This window comes from Drosophila mojavensis, unplaced genomic scaffold, assembly GCF_018153725.1.
Source record: "Drosophila mojavensis isolate 15081-1352.22 unplaced genomic scaffold, ASM1815372v1 contig_36, whole genome shotgun sequence".
Classification (NCBI taxonomy): domain Eukaryota; kingdom Metazoa; phylum Arthropoda; class Insecta; order Diptera; family Drosophilidae; genus Drosophila; species Drosophila mojavensis.
Window position 1 is genome coordinate 14,708,339 of NW_025318858.1, and position 22,464 is coordinate 14,730,802.

At 34.7% G+C, this 22,464-nt stretch overlaps 1 protein-coding gene across 4 annotated transcripts in view; it reads left to right on the forward strand.

The window, feature by feature from the left end:
• The window catches only part of LOC6576809 (junctophilin-1), a 32,466-nt gene that overhangs the window by 1,053 nt on the left and 8,949 nt on the right, over positions 1 to 22,464 (forward strand). The window contains exons 1-3 of one of the 4 annotated variants that reach the window (XM_015165381.3): positions 1,049 to 1,568; positions 19,057 to 19,938; positions 21,685 to 21,899. In XM_015165381.3, coding sequence (XP_015020867.1) covers positions 19,601 to 19,938; positions 21,685 to 21,899 — 553 coding nt within the window. In that variant the 5' untranslated portion in view covers positions 1,049 to 1,568; positions 19,057 to 19,600. Of the gene's footprint in view, positions 1 to 1,048; positions 1,569 to 10,795; positions 10,888 to 19,056; positions 19,939 to 21,684; positions 21,900 to 22,464 lie in introns of those variants that run through there. The other 3 variants (XM_032729249.2, XM_002002759.4, XM_015165382.3) reach the window with 3 other exon arrangements.

Below are 22,464 nucleotides of genomic sequence, written 5' to 3' on the forward strand. Positions count from 1 at the left end.
AATAAGAATTATTTAACATGCCTGATTTAAAACTTAATTTTAAAATATAACTAAGCTTTTTAGTCTGCATATTTAATGTTAAATAAAAATGTTTAGATTTCACCATAAGTAAAAATAAAACAAATATATATTTTATTCATGCAGTAGTAATAGTAGCTCTTGCTCAAACTTTTCAGACTTCTCTTGAGAAAGTTCGTTGAATTACTTAAAGTAAAATTTAAATATTTTATATTAAATTAAATTACTTCTGAAACTTGTAGACAATATGTCAAATTTGCACTCTACGCTAAAAAGAACTTATTATTCATAGCTTTTGTAATAACTCTTGTAAGCCAAAGCAAGAGAGCCATGTAGAAAATTGAAGCTATTATCTTTAGTGTCATGCAAGCAACATGCTCAAGGCGTCGTCATATATCCACTTGGCCATATTTCGATATATGTATATCTATGTTAATTTGTAATTGTGATTCCAAGCGCACACACTCGCACACCCTCTCAAACACGTAGTGTCAGCAAAAATATTTAAAAATTCAGGCAATGTTTTAAGGAAGAAATTGAGCTCGATGCAGACACAACTGCAACTATGAACGCTAAACATTATCAAAACGCCCCCTTAAATTCCCACACACACGCACTCAGGCAGTTAGACACGAGCATATAGAGGCTTGTGGAACAAGCGTTTGGCGTTTTAAAAAACCGCATTACGCATACGCCATGTTGGTATTGAGGCAGTCTGGCAACTTCGTAGCGCGCCATAACAAAAACAAAGAAATGAAGAAGAAAAAGCTTTTCATTGCTGGCCATTAGTGCTCACACACACACACACTCTCTCTCTCTCTCTCTCTCGCACTGCTGAACTCTCTCTCTCGCTTGCTCTCCTTAAGTGCTGCCTCCTTGCAGTTGAAAAAAATAAATGAGAATATATTTTTTTTTTTGGGTTTTTCCTGCTCTGCACCGCAGTTGCCGTTGGCGCTGACGTCGCCGTCGCCGTCAGCAGACGAAAACATTTTCGCTTGAGTAGAAAATTTCAATGATTTTCGTGCCGCTTAGTGTGAAACGAACCAACAACTAAAACGAAACGAACGCGCGCGTAAAGCACAAACAAAAACACAAAAGCCAGCAAAGCATCCACAGAATAAGTAAAAGATATGAAAATCACGCATACAAATTAACATTTAGTCCTCTACACACCTGATCGTCACACAGTAGTATATTATAAACAACATTCTCGATATATCAAATTAACAATAATTGTGTGAGAAATCCACATTTCTAAGCCGATTGCATTGAGCATTAACGAGTCCGAAACAAAAGAATCCACAAGTAGCCGAACGAGCGTATGAGCAGCATAAAAATAAAAATCCATATGTGTATGTGTATGTATATATGTATGTAGAGGTAGCACCTGTATACGTGTTCGCGGATCCACTAGAAATACGCGACAACTGCATTCGACATTGGATGAACTGTAAAACGTATCGCATACGTACATACATATATATAAATATAAACTTGTTCAATTTCTTTTTCGGATTTAATGATCGACTGCAATTGGAATTATTTGCAAAGTGAGTGAATATTTGTATTCATTTTGAGTATTTTTTATGTCGTTAAACATTTTTATCCCAACTATTCCTCCTTAAACCATGTGAATAGTTTTTAAACTTGGGTATATAAACTTTTCTAGGCCTTGCATTTGAACTTGTGTTTTTTATTATTCACATATGTCATTTCTTAATGATGGAAAAATATGAAATTTTAGTCTCAAAGTAAATTCAATATTTTTATTGTTGCAAAATAAAATGTAGGTACACAAGCTATTATATATATTATAATATTAAATATAAAAATTATAATATAAAACTATAATATAAATGTCTATATACAAATATTGTATTATGTGTGCTTTTTTGTAAATAGATAGCACATATTTGTTCTATTTCCCCTTTATTACTATTTCTAAACTTTCATAGGGCTTTTCGACTTGCTTCAATAGCAAATATTTGTTAGGTTTCACTATCAAATATTCGTTGTTTGTTATAAATAGCAAGTATATATACATATATCTATGTATATATTTACCTTCTTCAATGTGAATAATAAATATTGAGCGTATCATATTGGTTTACAATTTTTAATAATTATTTGTATTTACTTTCATTACTAATTCCTTAATTTATTTCAACTTTCTTATCAATCTATTTTATTATTTGGAGAGCTCGAAAAATATTTCAATTTTTAAAGAAATGTTTTACAAACTTCAAAATTTTACTTAATACTTAGTGGTTCTTTATAATTTTATACCTATTTATCTATTCATTATGTATGAAATATTTTTATTTACTTTTTATTTAAACTAATTTCCAAGCATTTCATTTTTATCGAATATAAATTGATATGAGAAAATAAAGTTACTCCAAAGATTTATCAACATATTTATTAAACGTTCATAAGATGATTAAAAAATGAAAAATATTTAATATTTTAATTTTTTAATATTTTTCCTTCTTAACACTTTTAAACCTAATAATGTCTATATAATTACTAACCCAAATATTATTTTATTACCGATGCGCACTTGATCTATTTTTATAGCTTATTCATTTCTGATTCATATGCCGACAAGTAGTCAGGTCTAAATTTAAATCGCAGCCAATTGAAGTAGAAACCAACCTGGAGGAGCTGCCTTCACTCTCGCACAATTACACTCCACCGCACTCTCTCTTTGGCTTTCCCTTTCTCCATTAATTTTGTTTGGTTTTGAACATTTGATCAAATTAGCTGCATTTCGATAAAAAAGAATCGAAATAACAAAGATTTTTTGTTGAATGCCTGCGTCAGCTTTGCCTTGCCTTGCCTTGGCTTGACTATTCACAATCCAGCCCACAGCCCACTCCTGCTTTGTGAACCGCTTTGCAGTCCATTTATCTTCTATTGTTGTTGTTGTTGTTGCTTGGTGCCACACGGCGTATGAGTGTTATGTACATTTTTATAGCCAGCAACAGTCACACAAGCCGCACAATCAAGCGGCTGTGTCTGTGTTTATGTCAATTTCAATTTTACATGTAGCAGAAATCCAAGAGTGTGTGAGAGTGCATTAGTGTATGTGTGTGTGTGTGTCTGCCTATGTATGAGTGTATTTTGCTGTATATGAGCACCGGAAGCTACTACGAAATGCGCTTCATTGCAACTCTGTGTGTCTATGGCAAAGTACATACATATATGTGAGTGTGTGTGACTGTATGTATGTGTGTGTGTGTGTGAGTGGTCTATGTGTGTCTGCTTTTTAGGGTGGCACTTGTTAGAACGGAAACGGATATCCCGTGTGCTCTTTGCACAGTTTGCCCGTTCGCTCGATGCGCGCCTCCTGTTTGTCATTTCGTCAACGTCAGCTTCAGCTAGAGCCTCAGCTCCTCCCCGTGTCCTTGCTGCACTCAGGAAATTTTAAATTGAATGTGCGCCCTGTTTGTTCTGGTTGTCCTGTTTGTTTGCTCGCTTGTTTGTTCGCTCTTTTACTATTTCTGGTTCTGCTTCTTTTTCTTTATTTTGTTTCGCTGCCCCGTTAGCCACGATTTGCGGGCTTTAACTGACTAAAGATTTTAGATTTGTGGCATTCTGGTAGAGAGCTGCTAGGATGTTTGTCCATTGGCCAGCAAATGATTCCAATGCTTAGCAAACTGACCTGACATGAGCAGAGAAAACGAAAAAAAACTAAAATTAAAAAAAAAAGCCGGAAGGTGCGCAGCACAAACATGGAAAAGCACTTTTCTTGACTCTGAAAAAAAAAACCAGAGCAATATAAATGGAGCTGGCCTTAAAAACAAACCAAATCATATATGCAACAGGAAGGATTTTAATACATGAAAAGAGAGTAAAATATATAATCACATAAGTATTCAGCTGTTAAGTACGAAACTAAATCGCCACATGAATTTCAGACTTCAGTCGTAATTTTTGTTGTACATTTATTCAGGGAGTGTGTCCTTGTTCATACTTTAATATCATGTGTATAATAATATCATATATAATTTTTAATATGCTTAGCACAAATATGTATTGTATGATTTTATGCTTATTGTTCATAAAAAAGAAATACATATATATTTATACTTTATGAAATACATATTCATTCGTAAATTTATAAATATATATTTATATGCATTGCCGAGACTCTTGTACATTATGACATATTTCTGCAAAATAAGAGTAGAATATATTTACTGTGATATCTCTAAATTCTGTTCGATTTTGACGACTCTACATTAGTAATATTAGTGTATAGAGATTCTTACAGAGTGAGTTTAAATCTTGATTGGGAACCTCTCATTTCTATCTCCCATGCTCTAATTCTGTGAGAAGTAACGATCGCTGTAGCTGAACTATGCTTTGGGTGCTGCTGAGTGAGAGCGAGATGGCTATTTAGATTATTCAGAAAGAGTGGCTATAGCTGTAAGTGGATGAAGAGAAGACGATTAGAAGGGGGATTCAGAACTATGTACGACAGACATAAGCCTGGCTTGAAATTGGGAAGCTATAATTATATAAGATATATATTTTATAAATTTTACACCTTTATTTTAATCAATATATACTTGTTTGTAAGGTGCTTTAAAAATTTAAGAAAATTTATGAGCAGCTTAATAATTGATACAATATAAGAATTATAAATCTAAATCTTCTTTCTAAATTCTTCTTTCTGAATTTCATAAATTTTTTTTTTTTTTTCATATTTAACTTTATATATTTATTTACAAAATTTTATAAATCTGTAGTAAACTTGACTTAATTTTTGGTTTATAGTTAGAGCTAAATTTGATTTCTTAGCTGCAAGCCCCGCTGGTTTATATCCTCCTCCATTAGCTATATTATTTATATCATCCGTAGTTGTATTACTTATACTCTTTCCATGCATTTATATATTTCTTTTTGTACGATTTACTTTAACTTTCGCTCGACTTTTGGCTCTGCCACGCTGTATGGGGCTCTAAAAAATGTGTGTTCATTTCCTTCGAATGCATATTTTTTATGTCGTCCGTTCTGAGTTGTAAATCTTTTCAGGGCACTGACAATTTTTGTTAGTTTATTCGCCGAATTTCAGCCTTGAGTACGAAATGAATTTGGCCTTCTTGAAGTTTACATTCGCAATGGCCTTTGACTTGTTCGCAGGGAGCCACGAGTATATTTCCCCTACTCCTGCTCCTGCTCCTGCTCCTGCTCCTCCTGCGTTGTAATTCATTTGCCTGCCATGACTTTGGTGTTTGTTGTTGCTTAGTGCGTGCGCTGAGCGCTCAGCGCTGTGTGTTGTATATTTGTTGAGATTTATGTGTGTGCCACACACAAACACACACACAGTCGCACACACATGTTTTCTTCCCAAGGCCTTATATAACTCGGCTGTAACCCAATTTCAAATGCTGTTTAAACAAATTTCCATGCACATCCGCAGCCGCATCCTCACCCTCGTCCCCATTCTCATCTGGGCAGTGTCCTCGATTTGGAGCCGTGGGTCTCTGCGGTGTCATCGCACAGCAGGCGATGGCCACAGACGCCGTCAGCGGTTCAGCTTTAAATACTATGCTTAAACACCAGCTAGAAACCGCTTGAAGCTTGGCTCGTTCGGCTGCCTGGCTTTGGCTTTGGCATTGGCTTTTAAGTGTTATTGTTATGGCTGCTGTTGCTCTAATCTTTAACCAACGTATATATATGTACATATATGTATATGGATAGATCCATGTATATAGTTATGTGTGGCATTATCCCATAAACACTTAACGTGCGAGCTGTTGTCGTTTTCTCTTGGTTTCTATCTGCCGGCTTTTGTGCTTATCGCGCCAATCACGACGGCCAGGATGAAGGCGCACAGGACACTCCTAACTAAATATATACATATCATACATATACATGCAATCGCATTATATGTGAGTGTGTCTGTGTGTGTGTGTGTGTGTGTGGCAATGCTTAGAGCTGATTCAAGTTGTTGCTCGTTGCTCCCGTTATTGTTATTATGCCCGCATAAGGACTTATGTGCATGTGTGAGTGTTTGTGTGTGTGTTCGCTTTCAATCCCTTTGTATTTGACACAACAATAAAAGCGACACATAAACACACACACACACACGCTCACATACTCAGGCCCACACACTCGACATATGCATAAATATTTCATTACTTATATCGGATTTTTTGCTTCTCGTGGAGTCCTTTTGTACTGCAAGTCAACAGCTGCATAAATCGTTGGCCAAGTTCTCATTTCGAGCTCCTCTAAAATTCAAGCTGTTGTTAACTTATAATTATTTTCGTTGTGTTTTGACAGTATAAAAGCAATTTGTGACCTTTATGTGTCTGTGTGTGTGTGGCATGAATGAAATCAAAACCGTGCAATTATGGTAGCTCTTTTAATCGATGGAATTTTTCTTTGATTTATTTATAATATGCTAAACTAAGCAAAGTTTGTGAGCTCTAATTACAATATTCATAATTCAGAATACGATAAGAATATTTAAAGCAGGGCTGAAGCGGAGTTCTTCAATGAAGGAAGCATATCTTAAGAAAATGAAAACCACATTGAAGTCGAAATTCTTTAAAGCCAACCCGTTTTTAAAGTTGTTTATTTTGTCTATTTTAGTATGATGAGCTTTTTTATGGTCCCAAATGAATTTTTATTGTAGTGATATATCAATCTATTAGGAACGTATAAGAATCATTTGCTTTTATGGCACTCATTTGCAGCCAACATCTTCAACAGTGAACATCAATTTGTCAATCACAAATTTGTTATAATTTTTGCTGTTCGCTTGATTTTTGAAACCTCGTCCGAGTCTTTGGTGATTTTAAATTCAATTTCTTGTATATTTTGCATCTCTTTTATTATTATTATTATTATTATTATTATTATTATTTTTTTTTTTTTTTTTTGGGTTCGTTGTTGGCCAATTCTCAAAGGCCCGAATCAATCAGCACTTGCTGCCGAATCGTGCTAACCATTTGTCTTAATTCGCTTGTTGAGGCAAATCGATAAACGAACATTTGCTTGGCTTTTCAACTCTGTCGCATATTTTCCATAAATTTTAAATCAATCAAACTGTGTGTGTGTATCATCAGTGTGAGAGAGATAGGTAGAGGGAGGGAGGTAGGCCAGCCCCCATTGGCTGCTCAGCTGAATCAACCTCAAGCCGAAAGATGCCTGGCGTTTAATCACACGGTCGTCTGCTGATTGTTCGATTGTGTTTTTTCATTGCTGGCCGAAAGATTTCTTTGTGTGTGATTCATGGAGATTCACAAAATTGCTTTGGCTGGCAATAACAACAACAACATCGAGTCCGGGGCAGATATCGCTCGGAATGTGACTGACATGAAAAGCGCACAAAATATTTGCGTACAATCCAAATTAAATTATGAAAACATTTAAGTTCATAATTTGGCTGCAATCAAAATGGAAATTCGCCCTTTCTACTTGAGTTGCGGACACGTGGCAAATGCCAAGCCAAACTGGATTACTCTATTATATAAGTGAGGCCAGTCTGCTATACATAAAATATATATATATATATAGGTATATTTAGTATACATGTCCATTCCTGTTCAATCGCATGGCTGAACGCCTCTCCTGTCTCGTACTCTACAAATTGTTTACTGAACGGCAACATTTCCAATTAAAAATTCAATCTACGCATACAAAATGTCACTTTCTGAACGATATACAAGGCAAGAGAAAGCAGAAAGCTGAGAGCAGACCACGGCATTTGACACTTCCTGACAGACAGTCAGGAAACACAATCGTTCTACTGGCTACACACCTGTGTGTCCCACGCATTTCCCTATCACAGTTGTCTCCCTTATATCTATATATACGTATTTATATACCTATATATTTGGTACATGGCCACCATCCTTGACAGGAGGGAGGGAGAGTGAAAGGACTCGCCTAGACAGCGGAACGTCTCTGGTCGCCCTTTCGAGTGCGTGTCGACTTCGAGCTCTGGGCAGCGCGGTTAGCTATATAAAAACAATGAAAATAATACTGACACAAATATATATATACAATAGAAAATAGAAAATAGATAATTGAAATTATCAAAATGACGTATTCAAAATACCCTACCTTTACCGGCGAAGAATGAGGAAAAATGCATTGGGCTGCTAGGCCTTAAATGTTAACAATTAACAATATAAACTATTTATTGTTTATAATTTGTATGTCATATAAAAAAAAAAAAAAAAAAAAAAGATTTATGTCTAATATGCATATTTACACAGCCTTCATAAAAGTATTATCAAATATTTTTTCATTTATTAAAAATAAAATAAAAATCAAGTAGCTTTACGTATTCATATAAATACTTGTATATACATATATAAATAAATATAAATATAAATATTTTAATATATAAATGAAATTTGTAATTGTATATTATAATATTGCAAATATTTATTAAAATAATATATATAATTATTTTAACATTAAAAAGTTTCAATTTTTAAAAGAAAATTTAAAATATTAAAAAATATAACAAATATTAATTTGAATTATATTATAAATTTAATTTGTTCAAAAATATAGACCAAATATTATATTAAATTTTATGAATTGAATTCTAAAATATATAAAAAATATTATATTAAATTTTTTGAAAATAAAAATAAAAAAATTTATTTAAGTAATATGAATAATTATTTTATTTATTAAAATATTTATTACATATATATTTAAAAATTAACATGTTAACATACTTTGCTATATGCTTCGCCTTTAATTAATTAATTTTATTTTTTTTCAAAACGTTTAAAAATATTGACATACCTCACAAATATATTTTGAGCAGAGCTACAAAAACAATGGGCACTGCTTGGGTAGCTGGGTGTCTGTCTATCTGGCTGGCAATATTGTAGTATATACTTATTTTTTTTTTTTTTTTTTTTTTAATTTAGAAATTGTATAACCTGATTACTCAGGAGCATTGTGTTGTGGTCTGTCTGTGTGCGCGTATCGTTCGCTGGCATGCCATTCTATATTTCTGTATACTTCACTTAATGGCTTTTGACCGGCAAGAAAATATATCTATACATGCATATGTATGTATGTGTATATACATGTACCTCGGCCGGATCGCTTCATTGCGTGCTGGTGTCGCAAGCTCAAGGGAATTACGGCTAAGAGCTGTCCGCTTCAAGTGTTTACCACGCCAAAGGCACTGCCAAAGTATTAACAGCATTTGTGGCTTACATAGTTAATGGCACGCTCTGAGACGTTCATTTATGTGGGGTAATTGCATTTGCTGCAACAACGCAACAAGGATAGGGCGAGGATATTAGTGAGAGTCCTGACTAGTAGATACTCAGGCTTTGAATTGTTGCTTACTTTATAAGCATTCATTTTGGTATATATTTGATATGATGATTGATGAAATTTTAAAAAATTTAAAATTACAAATAAAAATAGGTAATTTAATTTTTAATTTAAAAAATTTAAATTATTAAAAATAGTAACAATTGTTTTTGTAACAATATTGACCTTAAACAAGGAAATAATTTTGCTTATGGTTTAAATTTTTAGCTAATAAATTAGTTATAATATATATACTACTATATTTATTTATTTATATAAAAATGTTAAAAAAAAAAATACGTAAGAGGAATCTCTTAACTTAGCTAAATTTGTTATCTATAGTTGTTATATTTCTCGAGATAAGAAAAATAACATACATTTCATTTTAATTAAAAACAAACCAAGAATTTATTAAAATATTACATATAGTACATAATACTCCAAATAGATTTTATGTTATATATAATAATTAATAACAATTAGTTTCTTATTCTATGCAGGCTTTAAATGAATTAAAAATATCTTAGTATTTTTTATGATAGTAAAATGGGTTTTTCTTTATTGATTTTAATGCACTGCAAACTTAAGTTTTATATGTTTTTTGTTGTTGTTTAAAGGATGAATCCATATTAAAATTATTTTAGTGTTTATGTTTCAGATGGTTTACTTGTATTTTAATTTCGATATAAAGAAGATAGACATATTGTCGACATGCAATCAAGTCCCTTTGATCAGCTCTTCCTCTAACCCTTATCAACATTTGCCATTGTCTAATATACACTCTATTATACATTTTCATGTGGCTTCAGCATAGTAAAGGAAGACAAGTGGGGCACATGTGACGAGCTGAAAGGGCGACAAGCAGAGCTATAATTGGCCTTTGAGCAGTTATGAAAATGCATAAATTTGAAGCTTAACAGATGCAACGCATTTAGTTGCATGGGCTACTTAGTTTGACTTTACACAACAGTCAGCTCTCCCCCCTGGCATCTATCAGCTGAGGCAATATCCACCGTTTGCTGTCCATCATTGGCCATAGACTTCTCATTTTATGACTCAGAGCGCACACATTACCTGGCTGTCATTTAGCCAATTACCTGGCAAGGCAAACAAAGCAACAAAGTGTACAGAGTGGATATACATACATATATGTACAAATATCTATCTATAGGGGGTGATCGGTGAATGCCACCGGCCATTCATTCATATTATTATGTCTATATTATGTTTGAGAATTGATGCCCATAAATATGTAGCCAACGATTGGCAACAGCTGTTCGAGAGCGGCTGAGGCTGTTGCTGCTGCGGCTGCAACGAAAAATGAACACATCTCTGGCTCTCTTCGTTGGCGCTGTGTCGCTTTGTAGCCTGTGTTGCTTTCCAGTTTGTCGCTTTGTAGACGTCGACGTCGAGTGAATTCAGCGGATCCCCGAAAAAAACAAAAATTCGCTGTGCTCGCGAGAGCTGTTTTGGCATTTTCTTTTCGCTTTGCGAACGTTTGGCGTTTGGACGTGTTCGCGTTTCGCTAAATGTCGCGCCGTTTCACCGCCTGCTGAGCAAAAAGTTAGTGTACCGCTGGGCGTATACGCAACATTGTGCACATCCATCAACGCACACATCACTCATACGCCCTGTGGACGGTGGACGTTTTGCCTAGGCAAACATTTTACTGGCATAGGCCGTCATTACTGCGCGACGTCCGATCGGAGCAATCGACGATCCCAGTGAGAGAGAGAGAGAGAGAATGAGAGTCAGAGAGAGATAGTGAGATCAGTGCTCGTTCGTTCGCTCGTTCGTTCGTTCCCTGTTCCCATTTGGCCAGTTGCTTGTTGGCCAGTCGTTGGCCTGCCGCTCGTGCGTTCCGTTCGTCGTCTTCGTCGTTGTCGTCGTCGTCGTCGTCGTCGTTGTCGAAGTTGTTGTCGTTGTCATCTCCATTCGCTGGCGTACGCGTTGCCAGCTGTCAGCGACTCGGCGCAGCGCCGTTTGGAACTAAAAACGTTTCCAAGGCACGGGATTTTCTCAACAACAACAACAGCAACAACAATAAAACCAACAACAACATTTTCATCAACGCCTTTGCCTTTTGCTATTTTTAACGTGTGTGTGCGGCCAAACACAAAAATTTTTCACAATTTCTTTCTTTCTTAAATTTTTTTTCTAACGATTTGCCCGAGTTATTCTGTGCGTGTGTGTAGATTTTGCATATGTGCGTGTGTATGTGTATGTGTGTGTGTGTGCGTATATGTGGAAAATTTTGTTGCGTTAAATACGTTATAAAACAATCAAAGTTTATGCAGCAAACGGCATAAGTTTTCATGTCAGTTAAAATTAAAAAAAAAAAAAAATCGAAAAATTTGCAATTAAGTTTTTGTGAAATGAAAACAAAAAATCAAATTAATATGTGCTGATAATTTACGACAAAAATGTTAAAGCAATTGAAAAAAGAAAATTAAAAAGTATGAAAGAGGAAAGAAAAGAAAACCAACCAAACCTTCGTATAAAGTCATATCTTAATTAAAATACAACGAGCTTGTATTATTTTTAGTTGCCATGGGTCGGTCGAACTTGTGCTCTGACAAATTGAAAACCAAAGTTAGATAAAACAAAAGTTTAATAAAAATATATTTAAAATATCAATTAATTCATTCGGAAAGCGATATCAGTCGAGCCACAACAGCAGTAACTACTGCAGTAGTTGGCTGGCGTTTTTTGGGGTGTTAATACTTAATTTATGTGAACCTATAAATAATTTCAATTTAGAGAATGTGTTTGCCTGCCTTCTACTACATATAATATAACGAATAGTGCGCGTTGTTCGACAAAAATATGCTAAAAATACCAAAAACTGAACGCTGCGTGTCGCTGTTTAAGTGTGTGTGTGTGTGCTGGTGTGAGTGTGCTGCAGTGTGTGTGAGTGCGCGTGCAAGTGTGTGTGTGCATGTGTGTGTGTGTGTATATGAGAGTGCAGTGGAGATTGATTGAAACGCAGTCGCGTAGCTCAACTAAAACAAAAAGTAAATGCAACTCAAGCAAAACCGAAAAATCGAATAAGAAAAATAAAAAATTAAAATTAAAAAAATAAATTTAATGAGAAACGAAAAAAAAAACAACAAACAAAATGCAAAACGCACTCAAGAACGGACGACACTGACGACTGTCAGTCGCGTCGTGCCCCAAACACATCGACAACGACGTCAGTCACTTGGGACTATTATTCAATTTTGCACAGACCGAACCAGGGACAGCGACACTTTTTGCTTGGCAAAAACAAAAAACTACAAAAAATAGAATTCTAATAGACTTTGCCAAAAAGCACCTATAATGCAGTTAAATAATATTACGAGTATTTGCTCCTTTTTTATGCTCATTTATGAAATTGAAATGATCATATTGGTTTTTGTGAAATGTTGGTCTTGCTGTCCGTCCGCTAGGGGCGTGGCAAATCGAAATATGCATTTTCCGGTTTCTCAGAAACCAATGCCCATTGAGGTCGTGGCTAAGAAGTAGACCCTCAAATTTTGACATCCTCTATTAATGTAGGCAATAAAAGTAAACATTTTGTGGGGCGTGGCAAATCGAAAAGTGAATCTGATCGTGAATGAGTATGCTGCAGTCGTTCTTACTTGTTTTTTGCTGCTCATTCCTTAATTTGTTTTTCTCTTGTTGTTGTTTCTCTTCACTCTAGCCAAAGCGAATTTTATTTATTTTCCTTTGGTCGTTGGCAGGCAGCAATTTTTAAAATAACAATGATACATGCGGCTGCTGCTTGTTTATAAATAAATGCGCATACGTAAATGCTTTTATCAGCCCAGCTCGCAAGAGCTCTGTGATAAAGCTAACACACATACACACACACAGAGAGAGAGAGCTAACTAACTAAATTGTTGGGGCTCGCTTTTAAATGCTTTTGCATTTCTGTTATGCAGGTCTTTATTTTCAATAGTAACTCTTTAAAATTCTCTTGCCCTTTATTTATTTATATATATTTTTATATATATTTAAATATATTGACAAAAATTGCTAATTTTATACATGAAGATTTTGTATGCTATATTTAGGATTAAACTGCATCAAAGGTAGCAGGACAAAATAATCTTTAAATGTTTCATAAAATATATAAATATATATTTCTGTTAAACAAAAGGAATTAGGAGTTACTATATATAAAATATATAGTATATTTGTATAATATATGTATTTTATATATTTTATATAAATTAATTTGTAGCACAGTTTCAAATTCTTGTTTGTTGACTTTAGTTAGTGAATCTACTATATATGTTCCGTATTTTCATAGTTATTTATTTATTTAGTGAGCATAGATCTTTGAAAGATCGATTTTTCGTATAATATATTATTACTTTCTTATATTATTGTATTAGACCGTTTATTCAATGCTACTCTCCTTCCATCAGGAAAATCTTCTGTAAATTCTTACTATTTTTGTGTCTTCAATATTTATTTAAATTTTCTCTCAGTGTATATATGACGTTTTCTCGGACTTTAGAAATATGCTGACGTATATTTATTAATATTATAATAGAATAATTTTTGAAAATACTTTCTTTGAAAACGTTTAAGATAAATTGAAGATATATTTTCATATATTATCTCAACTTCCGTTACGTTGTTGTACACTTTCGGGCGATATCGATTGCAGTATACTCATTCATGGCCCAAAAGCTGTCAAATGAATTTGATAATTTATCAGGTTTTAAGCACTTTTCTCTTATTCTCTATTCATTAGCCCGATAATCCTTTTAAATTATGTTTGAATTCAAAACAAATTTCACACGCTTCTATCTAGATATATATATATATCCTAAAAGGCAAACTTATTTGCATTCTGACTTTTCAATTAAAATATAGTATAGTACTATAATATACTAAGTCTAATAGTAATTTAGTTATGTCGATGTTGTTGTTCTTTGGAAAACAAGAAATTGCTAACGTAATATGCACTGTTGGCATAAATTATGCTGTTGTATTTGAATTTCGTATTCGAAATAGTTTTCCCTTTCGCATTGCTTCTGGAGCTGGGAAATTTATTGCTCCCATTCTGAAGAAAGGGAAAAAATGTTGCCTGCAGCACTTGGCGCGTTGTCTGTTGCTGCTGCTGCTGTTTATGCTTCGAATTTTACAATTCCGAAAATTTCTTCACTTTGAAAGCAGAGCGTAAGAGGGGGGAGTGAGCGGCAGTGAGTGCGAATACAATCGCATGCACTGTACAATGCGTCTGTTTTCATCATCATTAATGTTTAAACAAAATAACATTGGCAGCCAGAGACAGGGCAGCCTCTGACGCCTCTGAGGCTTCTGACGCTTCTGCTCCTCTGCTCGGTGTGTGTATTTTGCTATTAATAACAAAAGCTTCAGAAGAATTCAAATTCAAATTCGAAATTTGAATTTCTTTTTGTTATTTCATTTCGGTTCGGTTCGTTTCGTCTCGTTTCGTTTTCTCGGCAACCGCAAGAGAACAATAAACTGAGTAGCAGAGCCAGCCAAAGATGCCAAAGATTCGAAGAACACAAAAAAAAAAAAAAAAAAAAAAATAAAAAACAAGTAAGAATTCTCTAGTCGAGACTGCTCGACTAGGTGATACCCTGAACCCTCTAAGCTGATATTCTACTCATTCTGCACTCCTTTTATGCATACATGCATACATACGCATCCACACGCACGTATAATTACGCGCTCTGCTGACTGCGCAGTTAGCAGCGACTGCGCTTGAGCTGCGCTGCAGAGTGGGCAATATTATGAGAATTTATTTGTTGAATAATTTCTTTTGTAGACATACAATCTTAATGAAACTTTCAGAGCTTGATCATATGGTGAAAATGCGTTTTTTACAAATGTGGGATGAAGGGGGTGTGGTATCCAAAATCTGTAAATTACAAAATCTTTGTATCGATCAACTGTATATACACAAATCTGAAGTCTCTAGATCTAAGAATCAATCATCAATCAATTTTTCGATTATTCTCGATAAAAAAATTTATGGATGAATTATCGAAAAGAATATGATAAACTTGTACTGCGTATGGTACACACGAGTATGCATGCCTAATTGCAGCTCTCTAGCTCTTATAACCTTTGAGATCGACGCACTCATACGCTTATACGGACGGACGGACAGACGAACAGGATTATATCGACTCACCTCGTCACGCTGATCAAGAATATATATACTTTATGGGGTCTGCGATGATTCCTTCTGCCCGTTACATACTTTTTCACAAAACCATTATACCCTGATTTCCCATTTTCAATGGGTTCAGGGTATAAAAAAAAACCGTGGCTAAAATGCTTGCGGTACATTTTATGAATAGCTATCTCGAATATATTATAGTGCTGCAATTGCTATACAATCATATTCAATCGATCGATGTCAAGTATACAAATTAATATTAATGCTGCAAAATGAATAATATTTATGCAAAGCATTCTGAAGAATGGAATAACAAAAAATATTTGTTAAAGTGGCAGAAGTAATTAGTAATTCAAATGTATTGGAATACATTATGAAATAAATCGTTATTTACTAGATTAGTATCTATCTGTCAATATAAATATTTAATACTTAACTTCTGTTAGACTAGAAATTTATATTGTACAACTTCTGGGTAAGAGTTCCAACGGATATTTTTTTCAAATAATGAATAATAATTTTTTTTTATGTTGTATATATTTTTTAACAGCTCAAATCTGTTTAGTTAATTGTTGCACCATATTCCCATTAATATTATCTGATTTTGAGTTTGAGTTGATGTTAGGCTTTCACATCTTCTAAAAACATTTATTTTATATATTAAATTGCAATTTTATATATGTATAATATTTTTTAATTTTCCCCATTGAGTTGTAAAAAAAAATATATTTAGTATATGTTTTTAAAACATTTTCATTTCAATTCTGCCAAGTCATATGCCATTGGTATTTTCTGGTAAATAATCGTAAACTTTCTATTTATAATCAATTAAAAATTGCTGGAATTGCTAAAAACAATGGCTCTCAAAACAAAATAGGCAATGTACGCACTTGTTTTCTGTTTGCTGTCAGCAGGTGGATGTTGTGGCCCTTCTTCGATGCCAGCCACGCCCAGTGTACGTAAGCACAGAATTCTACTAGACCATGTGATAAGCCAATGCACAGCATCCGTTCAGTCTCAACTCTGCTTGCCTCTCTCCCTCTCTCTCTCTTGCTCTGTCTTCTTCTCTCTCCCGCTCATGCTACAATAAAGCAGTAAATTATTTGCAACAGAGTGAAGAATTTCCAAATAAACAATTTCCGCTGGAGCTCTGGTTTAAGCAACCCAATGATATCGCAATGCCACAGCATTAGCCACTATACACAATGTGCGTTAAGCGCACATTTCCTGCTCATGTTTGCTCATGCTGTAGTTGTTTTTGCTGCTTCTTCTGCTCACAGACATTGTTGTTAGTTGGTATTGTTTAAGCAATTGAATAGATATATTCCTTTTAAATTTTATTCTTTTGGGAAATTATTGCAAATGGAATCACATTAAGGGGGAATATCTATTAAATAAATGTGATGTGATATTTTGAATATATGAATATTAAACAACTTGACTGTTCGAATAGGAGAAGCCAGCAAAGAGGCTTTATTTCTTTTACAATTATCGATTGTTATCGATAATAAGAGCTAACGACAGACATGTTTATATCGACTTTGTCTCTACTACTAGGGTGTCCCCTGTTTTCTGCTGCATGTTCATTTTCATTAAATCATATATACCCTGTCTTCACATTTTCATTTAGTTCAGGGTATAAAAATATACATTTGATATATTGAAGCTCTCGAATTGAATTTTCGTTATATATTTTTGGGATACATTAATTATACTTGGTATATCTTTAAGATAATCTGTTGGAAATATTAAGGAAATGCACAAATAATTAAAGCTTCGCCTAATGCCAATCTCAAGTCGTTAAGCCGCTCGGTTCCGTTCGGTTCGGTTCGGTTCGTTTCGTGTTGATCATTTAATAAATTCATGACTCATAACAGCCCGCGTTCTCAAGCGTCTATCAAACATATAAATCACCTGTTAAAGAAAAGTGTTGTATTTTAAGATATTGACTAATTAACATGAACGCCTATGCGAAACTAAATAAATTATAATTAAAAACTATTGTTTACACAAGTTTAGTTCAATATATGAAATGAATCACAACAAGACAAACAGAAAAAAAAAAATCTATAACAAACATATATATATTTATATGTATATTTATATGATTAACACATGGCCCAGCCGCAGAGATTACATAGCTCTTAATGAAAGCAAAAGCCCATTGGCCGAGCAACATAAATAATTACGAGGCAGTAAAACAAAGAAAAAAAAAAGAAAATAATAATACTAAAAACTACTTGGCAAAGCTACAAAAACAAAAACAAAAAACTAAAAAAAAAAGTGTATAATGAAACTAAACCAGCAACAGCTAATATAATTTACCACATATCAAAAACTTTGATCTGATCCACAAATAAGAAATAATAAAAAAAAAAAAAGCAAAACAAGTAAAATGAAAACTCTGCGAGTGCTGTGCATGGCATTTGTCTGCTACTATGCAATCTTCATAATATATTATTACTACCATCGTGCCTACGTACGGGCCAATAAACAAACGAGTGCCTCGACTCGCTGATCTGCAGATCCCGTAGCGAGTGGCTGCCACCGGGCAACAGCTGAGCGTGGCAACCTGCAGCTGCCTCCCACTCAAAGCGACGGCCCGCCATTGAGAATTTCTTTTCGTTTGGCCTTTGACGCGAATACACACTCACACACATAAACACACACATACGCAGAGAGAGAGAGAGATGAATACATATATCTATAGATATAGCTGGGCTATATTATATATACAAAATGATGCTGTGTTGCGGCTATAAATTTCGATAGTCTCGGTGCCAAGCAAAACTCGAAACGAAAATCGTTTTTGTTATTAACAAACAACAGTGCGGGCAACACTCACACATATACGAATGCAGAGGCACACTCACAGCACACATACATTTATATGCTAGCATCGCTTAGCAATTGGCAATTTCAATTGCAATTTCATCTTAATCAACTGCATCAACAAAAGCCTAGATACATCATTATTCAACATCATCAGCATCACCAACATCATCATCATCATTTGTTCTCTTCATTCGAGGTACTCTCATATCCATTTATTTTATTTACAACATAAACATTTCATGGCGCGCGCGTGTCCAAAAAAAAAAAAATTAAAAAAAAAATTAACATTTCGACAGATAAAAATCAATTAAATCGCGCTATAAATCAAATTGAAAAACAAAAAAATGCAAAAAGAAATAAATAAATGTTTACAAAAACTCCTTTCTTGAAAACTACATACAGATCAAGCTGGATATTAACTTGATTACATAAATGGAAAATAAAAATAAATATATAAAATAAAATTAATAAAAAATATTAAAAAAAAGAAAAGAAAAGAAAAAAACAATTATATAAAATGTTTGAGCAGTTTTTTATTTTTAAATGAAATGCAAGCGAAAAAACATATGAAAATGAAGCTATCGATAATATGCTTCGATAAACAAAATATTTTGAATTAATATAATAATATAATTTGAATATAGAAATATAAAATAATTTTTTAATATAAATTATTGATTATTATTGAAAATTATCTAAAATGTGTTTACACAACAATTCTAACTAAAGTATTTCACTTGTTCTTGCAGCCTTGCAGCTTATCCAATGATGGCCTACGATATTAGCATAAAGATCGATAACTCTGAAATGCCAGCGATAGAAACTTGATCGATAATTGAGAAGGCAGTTAAAATCAAAATAAGAACATCAACCAAAAGTTACAACTTTCGCGTTTCAGTGAAAAATCAGCAAATTAACTAATTACAAAGCATCCAAGCTAAACTAACTCTAAGTTAAGCAGAAGTCAACAAATAAACAAGCAACAGCAACTGTAGCAAACCCAATTACGTAGCAAATAAAACTTAACTAAAAACGAAATTAAGCGAAACGAACTAAAAGTTAGATTTAATACAACAACACAAACCAATGCAAATGAAGCAAAAGCAACAACAGCAACAACAACAGCAGCAACCGCAACAATTGAGCAGTAAATCAATGCGCAACATACGAAAGCATAAAAAGCTCAAAGCGTCTACAACAATTAGTAGTAGAAATTAGTAGAAAATAGCAGAGGAAGAAGAAGAACAAGAGGAGGAGTTAGTGAAGCACATCCTGTAGGAAGAAGCATTGAGCATGCAACAGGCTGATCAACTAACGCAACAACAACTACAGCTACAGCAACAACAACAGCTACAGCTCCAACAGCAACAGCAACAACAACAGCAACAGCAGCTGCAACAAAATGGCGGCGATATGGCCGCCTATGCCGCTGCCCAGGCCGCCGCCGGCATCAAGCGCGCCCCAATGAGCGGCGGCCGCTTTGACTTTGAGGACGGCGGCACTTACTGCGGCGGCTGGGACGAGGGCAAGGCCCATGGACACGGCGTCTGCACTGGGCCGAAGCATCAGGGCGCGTATGCTGGCGCCTGGAATTATGGCTTTGAAGTATCCGGATCGTACATTTGGCCCAGGTAACTATACAACATTTTGTTTGTTTTTATGTAATTAACTGACTTTTAATGAGTTTTTGCATACAATAAAATTGCCATATTCGGAATGGAATTTACAACTTCATTAATTTTAGTGCAAGAGAAACTTTAAATTGGTTATGCATGCAGTGACGTCATTAATGCATGCAAAAGTTTGCTTAGGTGGCAACGCTGTTTCGATGTGTGCCGAGTGAATGGCAAGGATAGAGAAGAGGAAGAAGTGCACATAGAAAAGTTGACCCAACTGGAAAAAGTTATTTATTTAATTTGTGTGGAGCAATTTTGCTTTGTAGAGCTTTGCTAAAAGCAGTAAAAAGTAAATCATATTAAAATAAGACTGGAAATGTGAAATGCAATTTAATGAAGCAGGGAAGAGGAAGAAGCAAGTGTTGGCAGTTTAGCCTATTACCGGCTAGATCTAGCCTAATTGACAGTGGCCTAGTCTATTGATATACATAAATGAAAATGAATATGGATGGAATAGCGATAATTGAGCAGAAGTCTTAATACTTAAGAGAACTATAGAGCGGGAGAAAAACGGTTTATGACATCTGATAATTATTAATATTAATGTACCTAAGCTATTTAGCATATAAATTTAGTCTATATTTTTGAGAGCTGAGTAATGAAATATGCCGATTTAATTTGCGTGTTTTTGCTTGTCTATATGTGTATGTAGATGTGTGTTCCAATGCCAGTCTGTATATCTGTCCATCTCTCTCTGTCGACAGAGAGACATCCCTGTTTATCTCAGAGTCTATTTCTCTGTGACAAAAGCAAGAGACGACGAAGAATCATCATCCGAAGATCATTTAAGTTGTCTATGTATGCATCAGTATTCATTCGGTATTTATATTTGAGTAAAACGAAGCTTGAGTGCTTGTAGCAGCAGAGAGAGCTCCCATTGGTCACTTAAGCTCGACTGCAACGATCTTTACTTACCAGGTAGCTGTCGTCGGGCTCAACAGTTGAGCGCGACTTCGGCTTTGAGTTAGTGTCGCCCTATATAAAGGGCAGCAGCTGCAGCATTTCTTCAGTCAGCCAGGTCTGGTGAGGGCCAGTCGAGCAGTGCAGTAAAGTGAAGTGAAGTGAAGTGGGTGATCGTTCAGCTAAGCATTGAAGACAGAGGAAATGCTTAGAAGAAATACTTGCAGTAAACACTTGGAGAAAATAGACGAAATGCTAAGAAGAAACACTTAGAGGGAATACATGGAAGACGTAGGTAAAAATAGTTCTTGGAGGGAATACTTAGATGAAATACAAAACATACTTAAAGAAAACACAGGAAATACTTGGAGGAAATATTTAGAGGAAATATTGAAAGAAAATATTTAGATGAAATATATAGAACTTACATAGTACTTAGAAGAAATTCTATGAGAAAATATTTAGAAGAAATACACACAAGAAATATTTAGAGAAAAAAGAGGAAAACAGATTAAACTCTTGGATAGAAGAAATACTTAGAGAAAATAGAGGGTCACTTAACGGAAATACTCAGAGGAAATGCTTGGAAGGAATACTTAAAAGAAATACTTAGAAGAAACACTTAGAAGAAACACTTAGAGGAAATACTTAGAGGAAATACTTAGGGATGTGTAAAGGTAATCAATTATGTACTTCAAATATTGATCATTCATTAGTCATTCGAAATAGAATGAAGCATTTCTTTAACATATGTGCCAATTATAATTACTCTATCTTATATTATTCTATTTCTGCTTGCAGCGGATCACACTACGAGGGTCAGTGGCAAAATGGTCGTCGACATGGTTTGGGCGTGGAGCAGATTGGCCGGCAGATCTACCGTGGCGAATGGTCAAAGGACGGGCACAAGGGGCGCTACGGTGTGCGGGAGAGCACTGTGTCGACGGCCAAGTACGAGGGCACCTGGAACGAAGGCTATCAGGATGGTTCCGGTTGCGAGACCTACGCAGATGGCGGTAAGTGGTTCACGCTGCGTATACGTAATTTCACTCGATGCATGAGATCATTCGGCGTCTATTTGCTAGTCGGCGCGTATTTTGAGAATACAACAGCAGCAGCGCGGCAGCTGAAATCAATTTATTGTTTTATTTTACTTTTTGACATTTCTGTAATAATTCGGCGCCTGTCCATGTAAGTGTCTGTGTGTGTGTGCATTCGTTTAGCCCCTTTGAATATTCTGTTCTTGGCTTGCCGGTAAACCAAAATCTCTCACACACAATGCCGTTTCACACACACTGACACACACACACACATACTGAGAGTGACCACAGCCTGACGTCATATTTTCCTTAGTCTTTTTACGTTTTTCTTTTGAAACATTTTTGCAACATGAGTTGGTTTTTTCTGGGGAAATTCGGTTAGCTCGCCAATGGGTGCCCAGAGCATATGGCTCTACATCTACTATATACACTTGTGCATATGTATGTGTAGGCATTGCCTTCTGTGGTGATGCATATACTAAATATATGATATGCAAATATTAAAATATATTTGCAGTTTACATTGTTTCGCGAAATGTCA